The sequence below is a fragment of the Leptinotarsa decemlineata genome, unplaced genomic scaffold (genome assembly GCF_025532065.1).
Source record: "Leptinotarsa decemlineata unplaced genomic scaffold, Ldec_3_MD MMD2_tig00026328_RagTag_RagTag, whole genome shotgun sequence".
Taxonomy (NCBI): domain Eukaryota; kingdom Metazoa; phylum Arthropoda; class Insecta; order Coleoptera; family Chrysomelidae; genus Leptinotarsa; species Leptinotarsa decemlineata.
The window spans coordinates 32,151,717-32,165,784 of record NW_027412688.1 but is presented as its reverse complement, the minus strand read 5'-3'; the positions used below and the strand labels follow the sequence as shown (position 1 = coordinate 32,165,784).

The 14,068-nt window shown below is 32.6% G+C and overlaps 5 protein-coding genes across 6 annotated transcripts; 2 read left to right on the top strand and 3 right to left on the bottom strand.

The window, feature by feature from the left end:
- Positions 1–734: 734 nt before the first annotated feature.
- Yippee (yippee zinc finger protein) lies at positions 735–3,445 on the bottom strand. The gene is made up of 3 exons (XM_023158112.2): positions 3,246–3,445; positions 2,979–3,188; positions 735–1,276 (listed from the first exon to the last, which is right to left on the bottom strand). Exons 2-3 carry the CDS (start codon positions 3,177–3,179, stop codon positions 1,085–1,087), a joined length of 393 nt encoding a protein of 130 aa, XP_023013880.1. The 5' UTR covers positions 3,180–3,188; positions 3,246–3,445; the 3' UTR covers positions 735–1,084.
- Positions 3,446–4,058: 613 nt separating this feature from the next.
- LOC111503718 (protein CEBPZOS) lies at positions 4,059–6,709 on the top strand. Of its 2 annotated transcripts, XM_023158099.2 has the most exons (3): positions 4,073–4,297; positions 4,352–4,592; positions 6,566–6,709. In XM_023158099.2, the coding sequence occupies exons 2-3, from the start codon at positions 4,479–4,481 to the stop codon at positions 6,707–6,709; spliced, it is 258 nt and encodes an 85-aa protein (XP_023013867.2). In that variant the 5' UTR covers positions 4,073–4,297; positions 4,352–4,478. The 2 variants fall into 2 exon arrangements, with proteins under 2 accessions (XP_074038195.1, XP_023013867.2); XM_074182094.1 differs by lacking the exon at positions 6,566–6,709 and having other exon boundaries at positions 4,059–4,297.
- Positions 6,710–6,740: 31 nt separating this feature from the next.
- Positions 6,741–7,779, top strand: TBCC (Tubulin-binding cofactor C). Its single transcript, XM_074182093.1, has one exon. It carries the CDS (start codon positions 6,741–6,743, stop codon positions 7,740–7,742), a length of 1,002 nt encoding a protein of 333 aa, XP_074038194.1. The 3' UTR covers positions 7,743–7,779.
- Positions 7,780–10,127: 2,348 nt separating this feature from the next.
- Positions 10,128–10,853, bottom strand: ATPsynG (ATP synthase, subunit G). The gene is made up of 2 exons (XM_023158075.2): positions 10,687–10,853; positions 10,128–10,504 (listed from the first exon to the last, which is right to left on the bottom strand). Exons 1-2 carry the CDS (start codon positions 10,724–10,726, stop codon positions 10,245–10,247), a joined length of 300 nt encoding a protein of 99 aa, XP_023013843.1. The 5' UTR covers positions 10,727–10,853; the 3' UTR covers positions 10,128–10,244.
- A 914-nt stretch (positions 10,854–11,767) lies between these two features.
- Positions 11,768–13,868, bottom strand: LOC111503678 (FERRY endosomal RAB5 effector complex subunit 3). The gene has a single exon (XM_023158043.2). It carries the CDS (start codon positions 13,632–13,634, stop codon positions 12,078–12,080), a length of 1,557 nt encoding a protein of 518 aa, XP_023013811.2. The 5' UTR covers positions 13,635–13,868; the 3' UTR covers positions 11,768–12,077.
- Between the last annotated feature and the right edge of the window lie 200 nt (positions 13,869–14,068).

Here is a 14,068-nt window from a genome sequence, read left to right as displayed (position 1 = left end):
TAATTCTTTGATTAGGGAAACACCATGCCAAATGATTTAAAAAATCATCAAACAGTTTTCAAATACTCATTTGATTTATTATTTCCAAAGTACCCGTCTAATTTTGTTTTGAACTTGTTCATATTGACGATGGAAATATTATGTTGGGGTGAGTATCAGTTATTCCATTCGAATATTTAACTGCTGTGAGCAGATATTCAAAAATCAACTGCCCCATTCGTGAAATAATTTATGTTTATTATATAATCAATTCGAGAAGAAGGCAAATTATTTCCATATAGGGCTCTTCTCTATAGGGCATGTTAGTGATAATTTTTAATTGAAAGGAATCTAAGAGATCTTGCAACAGCTGGTTAACGGAAAAACATATTTTATCAGATTTTTTTTAACAAGATCTAGAGTTCTTTTTTGATGTTCAATCACATTTGCACTCATATTAACTTGCGATGGTACTTTTTGATGCACTGTCAAGTCTATCAATTCTGATTTCTTGAATCCAGCTTAGCACAGTATAGAACAATAGATTTGTTGATATCTGGTATAGGGGCTTTGGCAGCATTAAGTTGGAAGAGCTTTTAGGAAGGCTAGGGATCCAACTCCAATAAATTGATGAAATGTAATATCACAGTAGTTTCTAGCCAAAGCATAGCTGAAATTCTGATGTTAGAATGTTAAACAGATGGTGAAAACCTCTCTGATCTGAGGGATTCAAGACAAGAAACACAAACATCATCTTTCCTTTAAACAATGTATTCACTATATGTACCTACCTCATATAAAGCATAGCAAAACGTTTCATAACTTACATTTGTAGCAAAAACCTAAAACTACATAGTGGAGACTGTCGGTTTCCTATCATAATTTTCTACTTTAAGTTCAACTCAATTCTCAATATTCAGATTTCTTGATAGTCTTCATAACATCCTTTATTCTTACCAAAATTTGCATTCAACCATTCTTCAGTATCCCATATATATAGCATGTAAAATTAACTCCTTCAAATATTCTATTCTCACTGACCCAACAGTCTCAAATTTCAGTTATATTGTGTATACAAAATCCATCAAAAAAATCAAACTTAAATTTAATTTCGCACATTTTCTCTTGGTGCTCGTCTTCTCTCATTGAAAATCCTGTCTTCCATCCCATCACTTTCTGTTACAAGTGCTCTTTCAAGAATAATCCGACCTTCTTTATATTTTTGATTATCTTCTGTAGCAAATTCATACATCCAGCCCAATTTGGTATCACATGATTTGCAGCAAACATCTCTTACCTAAAATTCATCAGCTTGAGTTGTTTTCTAGCTGCTTATTCAACAAATATATACATTAACCACTGTTAAAGTATACTATAAGTCTCAGTGAAGTTAGTAATGGAGTTTATTCATGAAGAAATACAAGTAAGAGTTTTTTGACAACATACATAGTAGGTACTTCAAACTCTATGGTTGATTAGACATATCTAGGGAAAAAAAGGGTTTTCCAAGTCTTGGTAACAACCAGATTATGAATTTCAAGTGGAATACCCCAATAAGAACATTTTTGAACATCAGCTGAAAATCAAAATCAATTTTGTGAAGATGTTCTATATGTATCTCTCACCAAGCATCAATTATTCTATATGTCTTTCTGACCAAAACAAAATAACATATCATCTCCATGAAGATGTGGTAAAATTGCTAGTTATATTGTGATTGTGCTTATGTATTCATTAAATCCATTCAAATAATCTTTAGCATAGTATTCACATTTTCTAATGTATAGAAAATATTGTCTTTGCAAAGGCTTTTTAGATATCAATTTACAACAGAAAATCCCTAATGTTGAAAATAAAATATCGCTTAAACAACGTGTCTTTACAGCAAAAAAAAACTACATCAGTAAGGTCATGTGTTTTATTTATCCAAACCGTCAGTAATGCAATCAAAAAATAGACAAAATAGACAACAAAATTTTACCATTTCCCTTCAACACAAATCTAGTACACATCTTCAAATCATATTTCAATAATCAGCCTCAATATGTGGAATATCAAGACCTCACTTCACATACCTTTATTGCCACTAGTTCACTTCTTTAAACCATATATCAATAATCGTTCTCAATATGTGGAATGTCGAAGGCATATCTCACAGAGTTCAATTGCCACTAGAGGTGCTCCTCAGGGAAGTAAGTAACAGCATAACTATTTTTTTACTTTTTGTCGGTAGCATAAGTTATAATTTAACTAGCAGCATTCTTGCTTTTGCTGATGAGCAGGAATTATTCAGGAATGTAGCACCTTTGTATGACTGAGCTCTTTCAGGATTTTTCACTATTTGCCTTAAGTATAATAGAAATACCTTTACCTTGAGTATAACAACTACTTCACAAAAATGATTTTGATTTAGAATGGAATCAAAAAATAAATAGCTTCATTCATTAAAATACAACAAAATTATCATTCAAAAGTTTAAAAGTCGTTAAGAATAAAGAGATAATGCAATATGTGGTTAAGGTACTTGTTTTGCTAGTAAAATGATATCATATTGGTTCTATGGAAATGTTTAATAGATCATCGAGTCTAAAATACTCTGTGAACATCATGTAAGCTATACTAAATGATGAACGTCAAGAAGAAAAGTTATGGAGAGAACTTCAACTCTAGACATAAAAATTATAATTCAGAGAAATTCTTTAAACTTCATGAAGAATGTTTGTAATATATTCAAAAGTCTTTGTAAAATTGCTCAAGATCTTTCTCTTATAAGTATACACGACACTGAAATCTATAAGCCCCATAATAATTACTCTTACTTTTTTTTTAGTTAGGAATTTTATTAAAACAATGATAAAAATAAAACAACAATAAAAATTAATTGATGCTCCGGGGCGACTTCATTGATTTCAGTGGCGCATTTGCTTTTTCAGCTGCAAGAAAACCCAGAAAAACCTGCAGCACCACTCTTACATAAAAGAAACATAAAAATAACTCACCATATGACGTCCGGTGAGCATAACTCTGTCTTGAACATCACTGTATGTTAAATTAACAACTTTATTAAACAAGAAAGCTCTACCAGTGGCTCCAGTAAATCTGGTACTTATTAGCTCTTGCCTATTCGTTAGATTTGTTCCACAATTTGCACAAGAAAAAAGTCTACTTCCACCTATATGTTCTAAGAAAATTCGTCCCATTTTTAGCTCCTGTAGGAAACCAATCATTTAATTTTGATTATAATGGACAATGGAGATTGAATTTACCTGAAGTTTTTTGCCAGATAATTATATTGAAGTATATTCTAGTTAATTCTAATGTAAAAATGAAATTCAAAATCCTTATCCACAATTATTCACCAATTCTGCACTTCTTATAGTCAATGTGAGTTGATTGAACTAGATTAAAACCAGAACAATCAAAATGAAACAACAAAAAACAGCTGAGCTGTCACATCTATTGACAGTATACTGACACTTCCGACATCACTGTCAGCGTCAGAACATAGAACTATAGTTCTGTGGTTAGCAAGAGTGTTTTGTTGGCACTAAGATGTATAGAAATACCATGGTATAACCACCGATGCTCATATTTAGAAACGATTCTTGTTCCATCTATCAACTTGTGTAATAAACTGAGTCAATCTCATTTCTCGTATCGAGAATTTTGAGAAATTAAAAGCAATTTGATGAATCGGGGTTTCTATGCATTTTTGTTGACACTAATCTTATTCTAAATTGGGTCAATTCTACCAAAAATTATTAGCTATATTGCTCCATCAAATAACATTGAGCAGAGAGAGCAAATAACTTTTGGCAAAAATGGCATCATCTTGAAAAAGAATAGTATCAAAAAACATAGCTGAAATGTGGGAAACTTCCGAAGAAAGTGGCCAATACCTGATGAAAATCTATATGATATGAAATGGCCGATACTTGATGGAAATCTATAATTTTTTTCACTTGTAGAATTCAATAAGTAAGAAAACGATTGATGTTTATTTGATTTAATCCCAGCCTTCTCTTCTGTACTCACTCGGACATCTGACTGTTGACATTTGACATTTATGTCCTTGACGCTCCCTGCTCCATATCTTTTTGATTCTTTGATTTCTAGTCGAATTGTCAAATATTTCTACTTTACAGAAAATCTGTGAGTAGAAACAAATGGCCCAAATTTTTCTTTAATATGCTTTTCAAGAATCCGAAACCAGCTTATAGAAGGTGGATCAAACGTGGGGCAATAACACTTTTTGTGATAGAAGCAGCTTGTTTTGCAGGAAGTTACTTTATTTGGCAAAGAGTCAACACTGAAAGAGGTATCATGTGAGGATCTTTGTTGTCACAAAAAACTTTTTCTCGTCTTTTTATAGAATATCGAAAATATCTCCACGACAACTATCCCTCAATTCTAGAATTGTATTACAAAACTGGTGAAACTTTAGATCCACTCAACAGGGTGAGACAGAGCGATCAAGCCTGTTGGAAAAAACAAGTTTGATGGCTAGCAGATTGGTGAGGTCAATATTCTGGTTGTGTTCATTATCTGGACTCGGTTATGGATTGTTGATTTTAACCACACCATCGCAATCAAACGTTAATGAATTGAAACAGGTTAGTGTTGAAAATATTGTACTTACTTTTCCATCCATGTCAATTTTGATAGGTTGTTTGTCATTTTAAGTTTGGCATACTAAATAAACATCAAAAGTTATTCCCTCATTTCAGTAGAATTTAAAAGGGTAATATTTTGCAATGATACTATGCATTTGATACATTTCGAATAATGCTACGATATCTAATAACACATTTGTGAATTTTATTTTTATATGAAGCAAACTCAATGTTCATTAGAACTGAATAGATTAAGAAGTGCCTAGGAAGCTCTTCTTCTGAAATTTTATTCATTCATATCAACAAACGAGCCAATTTACTATTAATTTAAAAATTACCTATGTAGAATTATGTACATATGGTCACAGAAATAAAAGATACTCCTAAATCCTTTGAATTAAAATAAGAGAAATTAAATTCTAGGGTAGGATTATGATTGTTGAATTGAATAATTATTTATTTTACTGGATCACACTAGTTTTTTGAGAAAATTTGTATTGAACTTACATATTTCTCTTTTGCAGAAATAGTTTTCAATGTTACACATTGCCTTCTTTAACCAATGCTTCGCGCTTAGCATCAGTAAGGTATAATTGACTCTAGCAAAGGCCTTGAAGAAAATGTGTCCATATTACATAACTTTACATAACAAATCAATAACGAAAACAAATTGCACTTGCTGAAAAATTATCTGAGGAATGTAAATGTTTTGATCGATTATTGATTGCATAAAAATGTAATCAATAACATTTAAAATTAAGAGTTGGGAACTATTTTCAAAAACCAAGGATATTTTTAGAAAGTATTGTACATATTTTTGAAGCAAAATACAGACTGACACCATCCCAATTAATTGAAATATCTCAACTAGTAGTGATTGGTGCATTTAGATAAAACCAGAACCCAGTAGTTTGATATTTTTGAACCAGAGCCTAACAATTCTGTTTTGATCATAGATCTTGTCAGTGGTACTGGTCTAGATCATAAATGCATGAAAGAGCAACTCTGTTGAATGATGCCTCCAATTAAAATCTTATATTAGATTTATCTATTATGAAAATAAAGACACATTATTTTTATTATTAAATGCAATATTTCAATTCAATAGCAGAATCAATACTCCTGACCGCTCTGGATTGAATTATTCCATACAGTCTATCTCGTCTTTTGTTTGTAAATCTTTTGCTGGAAAAATCCTCACTTGTTTACTTTGTAGTAAATTTTTAAGAGGTAGCAAAAACGTATGTGACGTTCTGGAACTTCAACTAGCGTTTCCTAATATGACTAATACTCGAAATCAGTCCGTGCAAAGCTTATTGTTAAATAATTTGAAAATGGGACTTTTAACAGGTGATGATTGACTGTATTGTCAAACTAACTGACTGTTATAAAAAAAAAGTATATCTGAGGCACCAGTCAATCTAATAATAACACTGATGATCTTCAAATATGACTCAACCTCGGACGGAAGCACCAAACTGTTACGAAGGTTCGAAATAGAAGAAGACTTCAATCTAGCAGACCACTATTATAATCTTCATGCAGTCATTGTTCACTGTGGTTCTGGCGTTGAATCTGGTCATTATTACGCCTTGGTTAAAGACGAAACGGACTGGTTTAAGTTTGACGATAGTCTTGTCACTAAGTGTTCTGACGAAGTATTGATTTCATTGGCGCCTCTGGAGACACCCTACATTTTGTTTAATGAAACAGAGGACATTGGCAGATTAAGGTCTTCAGATGATGTGGTGCTGCAGGTTTTTCCGGGTTGTCCTGCAGCTGAAAAAGCAAATGCGCCACTGGAATCAATGAAGTCATAACATAATCTCTTTCATTAAAGAAATATAATTTTTCTGGCCTTCCTATTGATATAATTAGGCACACTATTTTCAATGAATTCATTACTGATTTTGTAAATATGTTAATAAATTGATGATCATGAATTTTAAATATTGATAATTACTTTCTTTCAGAAATTGGGTAGTGATAAGCAACCGAAAGAAGCTCTAAGTAAAAATCAACAGTTTATGAACGTTTTGCAGGCTGCAACCAATAACTCAAAACCAATTTACCGATTATCTAAGGAAGAAATTGAAAAAGAACTTAACAGAAAGTAAAATCAGTCCTATTATTCTTCTAATAAAAAAAATGAATGCAATAACAGTAGATAGTGTAACTGATAAAACCAACAAATTGAATTTCCTAACCAAAAGAGAGAATGAGAGAAAACATAACTTACAGAAAAAACATGAAGATAAATGCCTAACGTCAGCTAATAATGAACAACTAGATTTTTTTGAACGGTTATTCAACGAAAAACACACTTATATAGAGGATATGATCAACCTTTCTAAAAATGTACCAAGGATTGAGTTATTGAATCATTTCAATATGATCTCGAAGGAAATATTAACTTTGCAGAAATACGTAGCAGCTTCTAATATATTTCTAAGAAACTATGATTTACAGAGATGTCAATTTATGCTTCAGGAGTTAACCTTGAAATCCAAACAGCTTGAAGATGAGCTTCTGCCAAAGAAGAAATTTTCTTTCAAAAATAAATCAAAAGAAAATGGACAGATTAAAATTCCAGAAAAGAAGGAACATTTTGATGAAGTTGATTTTCGATCAAAACGTTCTATTGCAAAAAACTTGTGTGGAATCTTCAATAAAAGTAATGAGGTACTGATATTGACCAATCAGGATATTTTCAAAAAAGATGTCACATTAGAGAAACTGGAAAACTGTAAGGTTTTTTTGAAAGGTAGCCCATCGACTCTACATCTGGATCAACTTAGGAACTGTCAGATATTTTCTGGACCCGTGTCAACCTCCATCTTTGCTGAAAACTGCGAGAACTGTACTTTAGTAATTGCTTGTCAACAGTTAAGATTGCACAGTTCTAGAAACACCATCATTTATCTACACGTTACGAGCAGAGCCATTATGGAAGATTGCAAGGAAATCTCTATTGCTCCTTATAATTGGAAGTATGATGAAATCGAAGATGATTTCAAGAATGCCTCTCTCAATAAATCAACGAATAACTGGACCTGCATTGATGACTTCAACTGGCTGAATGAAAAGCATTCTCCAAACTGGAAGGAAATTGAAGAAAAGGATAGAGTCTCCAATTGGGATGCAATATAGTATTTTGTGAAATAACTTATGTAAATATTGAATTCAATATTTTGTTTTCCTTGTATACCCCTCCAATAACTCCCTAATCATGCTACAGTGAAGATTTCAGTCTTGATATTCTTTTGGGTCCAGTGTTATTCATTACCTATTCAAAGTTGAATAAATGAATGCATTTATTGTATTAGAAATCAACGTGTTAGAAATCAACTGTTTTAGGAATCACAAGTTAAAAGGTAAGACCTCGTTAGTCCTTGGCTCGCACAAGTTCCTCAACTTCTGAGAGTTGTCGTTCATATGGGAGCGACAGCTGATCAACGGAAAAACATACTTTAAACAGATTTTTTTTCAAACAGTATAGAAAATATCCTAATATTCATATATTTGAAGGATACCATTACAAATGACACAGAGCGATTACATTTGAAGATACCCAATATTTAATAGTAGAGTAATAAAATTTCATCACTACTACAGTACATCACTGTTGAATGATTTGACATAGGATTATATATCATTATATACAGAGGCATCATCGCGTCAACATAATTGTTGAGGAAACAGGGGTGACTATTCGACTAAGGCTTTCAATTAATTTTCCACTTTAAATATATATAGGCTTTTGCTACTTCTTATGTTTTCTGGTAACCTGTTGAATTGATTTGGGTCCTTGTAAAATGAAATTTTCATTGAGGAAGCATAGTGGCAGGTGAAAATTATTAGACATTGAATTTTTTTAAATTGACTAACATTGAAGATTTTGAAAATGAATATCATTGTTTATCTTTACAATCCATTTCGAACAGATAGCCACTGCAGTGAATCAATACTATTAACGGCAAATCTAGTTGTGCTGTACTAGAAAAATTTACATAAATGTTCAAAACCGCTCAACTCGACAGCAACAAACATTTTATGTTTCATTTTATCGTTTAAACCACACATTCAATAGCTGCATTATCAAAATCTTACGATTAGCCAATAGAAAAATTGATCTTGAGATGTTCAACATCTTGCATAATTTTTAAAACTCAAATTACGGAATACTGTGCTTTAATGTTCAGTTTAAGGTAGTATGTTTTATTGACGCTTATTATCTTTTGTCGTTTTATACTCTAAATTAACCCGCTTGTAAACCTAAATTAACCCCTTTTAAGATATTCTTAGTTGCAATTTATATTTCAGCACCTTTTTTTATTTTATTTTAATTATAATTTAACATTGTAGTTTACTTTAAATGGGCTTGCCCGTAAATAAATACAGTTATACCGATTACATTTTGAAATCACTGTCATACTACAATTCTGTAATCTCTGCAAAGTTCGTATTTTGCTTGGGTTCAAACCAGAATTGGATAACCTATCAGTGACCGCAAAAAAATGTTTTTATATTAGAAAGTTCCTGATTTGATTTTTTCCCTATATTTTTTTTTTATTTTTCCACTTTTCTAGCTTTTTATGAATACCTATTAGAATAATTTTTTCTTCGGTATTCTAAGAGTCATCTTACATACAAAGTTGCAATTGCGGCTTCCCAGAAACATTAAATTTCTGATGAATTTGACCCAATGGGATATTACTTGAGAATAAGATTGTGGAGAAATTTTAGTAATACATAAATTGTTTAATTTAACAATACAATACTGGCAAGAAACAGCTGAGTGTGTATCGAAGTACCTATATAAAATAACTATTCCTCAACAATCATTTTTAAACAATTTGTATTTTGCTTTCACAATAGTAGACATTTTTTTGAAAAAGAAATTGTACAAAATACTGTTTCCTATTCAATTTGTTCTCCAAATACTCGTTGTAGAATTGAATGAGTTATGGTACACAGAATTGCTACTCAATACAGTATACTAGAGAAAATTTGACTTACATGGAACATTGTCATCCTCAACGGCGGACATCAACGTTTCAGAATAAGACGCATGTCTTATTGCTTCTCCAGCATCAACATGAAATGAAACACTGAATCCATTCATTGTGCCATTATTGCATTTGACTTATTTGTGACAAAAAGTAATGTTATGAATGAATCGAGTGTTTCATCTTGAGGATGACAATATTCTATATAAGTGAAATTTACTATACTGTGTAGCAATTTTGTAAATGATACCTGATTCACTTCCAGTCTTCGAACCCAGCATATTTGAATTTAACATGCTGAAACGATTTTCTTCCATTTGATTGTAAAATTTCACCACTTTCGTTACATGAAAAAACAAAATCAAATCAACACTTCTCATTTCTAATGAAGTAATTGAAAAAAATTATTTCAGTGAAAATGGAAGTCGGCTGTTAGATGACCCCAAATTTAGTATAACTCAGTCATTGGGATGAAAAGGATTTACACATATGCATAAATGTTATGAAGTATTTGGAAGGGTGAGGGTTAACATGAAAAAGAAATCTTTATTGTGACATTTTATAGACAATTTATCTACAGAGGCATTACTATTTCTCTGACGAGTTCAACCCAAAACTGACAATAGAAAACAGCAGTAAATGTTCAAACGTTATAACCAACAATATGGCGTTTTCCGATGCACTCCCCAACATAAAACCAACACAATACTTCAATTCCGACAAGAGTGTTTATCCACGCTTCTTTAACAGTGAGGTTTTTCCAAGTGCCATTCCTTGCTCCACTAATCAGACGGCCTATTCCAGCCCGTATTTGTGGAATGTCTGCTGGAGTTGGAGGCACAAGTTCTACTCTAGCGTATTTCATGAAAGTGTTGAACCTAGGTCGTCCTTCCTGAATAAGTTCTGTGAAATGGAGTGGAAAACATTATTTTAGTTATTTACAATAGTATTATTATATCAGTTATTTAGCAAACTAGAATGCAAATTATAATGAATGTTTTTATTTAATTATCCAACATTTAAACAATTTTCGGGGTTAGTGATTACATAATTTTAAAATGTTGATTTAATCTAAAATAACTCACTCCCTGCTAAAACTGGAACTTGGGCAATCAATTTCGACATTTTCGGTGAATGATAGTATTGATTTTATTTTAGAAATTAGGAGTTATCAGACCTTCAAGAATGCCCTTACCACAATTTGGAATTGAATGACAACTGTCTTTTGATTTGACAGCAATGGAGTAGCCATTGCTTCTTTTCTTCTTCTCTTTTTTTGTGGTCTCTGCTTCCCTTACGGCACAGTGGACCAATTGAAAATGATGATTGGTACATATTTAAACTACAAGGGAAATGAATATTAGAACCGATTTAAAGTTACCTCAAATGTGGAAAATGATTGGAAAAAATGACATGAACCATTCAATCATCAAGGATGTAATTACATACAATTTTAACAAAACTATTCGTTTTTACTCCAAATTAAATGAGCGCGAATTATGGATGTGAGATCACAATTAAATTTCACAAAAGGTCGAGATGTTGATGATGACACTCGCCCTGGACGCCCCAGTACAACAACAACCAATGAAAATGTTGAGAAAGTGAAGAAAATCGTTTTAGAATCGTCGAATTACTATTAGAGAATTTGCTGATAATGTCGGCCTATCGGTTGGCTCACGCCAAGCATTTTTTTTTTCAAATTTTGGTCATGAAGCGTGCGCCAGCTAAATTCGTTCCAAAAATGCTGAATTTTGACCCAAAAAATCGTTGCATGAGCATCGTTCAGACATTGTTGAACGTCAACAGAGATCCTGATTTGCTAAAAAGAATCAAAGCATAGGGTCGAAATCAAAATCCAACCGACCCAACGGAATACTTGTTAGAATGCTTTTTATTTATTGCAGGTATTAGTGTTAGGATATATGTATATTTCCTATATTCCACACTTTCATCCCAATACTGTATATTATGTTTGTAAATCATCAAATGCTTACTTGAATTTTTACCCCTTTTTTTCTTTCGAATATTCTGTGAATGTATTACTATTACGATATGTATATATTGTCTTTATTCAACATTTTCATCCAAAGATTGTATACTGTCCTTTATTTGGGTCTAGTGACTGGAATTTTTTTTTCATATTGTTTGAAGACATGACAACACTGGAATTCTAATTTTTATTTACAAACTTAATAGATTCCAAACTTGCTTTATAGAAATGATAATTTTTGGTGATATTAAACTGTTTCTGTTTAATTCAAAAAAGTCAAATTTACTTCTCAGAGCTAAACTTTGTATACAGGATCCCTGCTTAAGATTAGACGACATATATCAAATAATTGTTCTACAAGCTTAAATAATAAAATATATAACAATTATTATAATAATTATACTTTGAAACATTGAATTGTTAATATAAAGTAACTAAAAGAGTATTTCCGAGTCTTGAGTTTACTTTTATCCCCAGCAATTTTCATTGCAAAACTTTCGGATTTGAGACCTTGAATATCCTAGGCAACATTTCCGTCAGAGAATGAAATACTTGATTCGAAATCCCAGGTGGAAGCATGAACTGTAGATTTTTTAAATCAGAACCTCCCCAAGAAGCCATCTCTATCATGAACCCTTTCACACACTTGAAGACTAATTCCGCCCTTTTCTCACACCAAGAAATGGTCATATCTTCTGTCATTTCATACTGCAAAAGCAATGGAATAGTTAAAGATGTGATATCATTCGAGCAAGCAGTTTTTAGAATATTCCTCAGTCCTAGTACCACAGGATGTCTACTGTTTATGTCACTTCCCCTCAAACTGTCATCTGAAACCATGTGAAAAATAACATGGACCTGAGCCAGGTTTGAATGCCTAGTTATGTAGAAGTCGCCGGGAGCTAAAAGTTCACTGTTTGACTTTCTACTTGCACTCCGCTGCTCGCTCTTCAAATATTTTTGTGCTATACTGGAGATTTTATTCAGCTGGTCTTCGACATGTGGGAAGTGGAACTCGGTTGAAACCTGGCAAACTTCTTGGAACTCTTTGGTGATTCGAGAACCTATTTTATTGTCAGCCAAGAGTACCAAACCAGATAAATCATTTGAATAGAGAGCCAAAGCAGTTTGGAGCAGTTGTGGAGTAGGTTCAGACAGTTGCCTATTATCCTCAATAGAGCAAAGATTCATCACACTAGCAGATAAAATGCGAATATTGTGCATCTGTTTCAGTTGAGATCCTAAGTGAATAGTAAAGCTTTCCTCTAAAATGGGAGTTTCCATTAGTTCTCTGTCGCAGCTGTTAGGGGGTATCAATATCTCTGGAGGGGTAAGAGGAGAGTTCGGAGTAGGAAGAGAACTGTTAGTTTGATTATCTTCAAGCATCTGCATCAACCACTCACGATATTCTCTTCTTTGAGCTTCTTTGATCGTATCCAACTCGCTTGTTAGTTTTCCCTGAAGCAAAGCATGAGCCTCGTAGTGTCTTGCCACCAACTCATTAATTTTAGTTTCAGTCATGTCTTTTTCTAGTCTATCAACGGCATTGTTCATTTCCTTGCTCTGACATTCTGAGAGTTCTTGTATCAATCTGTTTTTCTCCTCAGTTTTTCGTCGAACAGTTTTAGAATACATGTGTTCTAATTGAAGGATTGTCTCCAAGGCTGGAGAGTGAACCATTTTGTGGTATGCTGTGGCAAAAAGTTCATCATCAGAAGCGCATCTACGTTCTCCATATTCAGACATTTCTTCCTTCATGACCTTCTCCCATTCTTTGGTGACATCCTCTAAATTGATTTTGTTCTCTTTAGCATCATTGATCAGCTTCGAGGTAGCTTCATTAAAGTATTCGACACTTCTGTCTCTGATGAATGACAACAAGTCTTCGGAAAATTCCTCCTCACAATATACAGGTAAATTATATTTTGTTAACAGTATATGTACCAATTCACTCAATGGTTCTTCACACGGTATTACTATATTATGTTCAATTCCGAATTCAGGGTTGATATATATGTAGGATTTCTTTAAATGGGGCATGACTACTCCAATAAATTGGGTATGAGGTTTTCTAGTTCTTTCAATGCCTCATACTAGGAGATTAGGTGCACAATCAGGATCAAAAGAGATTTTTTTTTCCGACAAAAAAATGTTCAGCACCAACTATTAATAACCGAATTAACAACAGTTGCAAAAGTTGTTTATATTTTTTTTAACTAACCTAACCTCAAACTCACGTCACTGTCAATTTTTTGTATCGCGACTCACATTCTGTGTTAGCTTTTAGGTTTGTTCTGACTAAGATTCCTAGAAACCCGTTCTAACCATCGATGCTTTAGGATTGAAAACTCCTACAGCTCAAATAGAATAACATCATCACAAATGATTAATCAGACATTTAAGGATATTTTGTATAGCTGTTGCTGTTTTTGGGTTTTACCAGATTTTGTAACAGCAGAAAGTTTTCATGTATT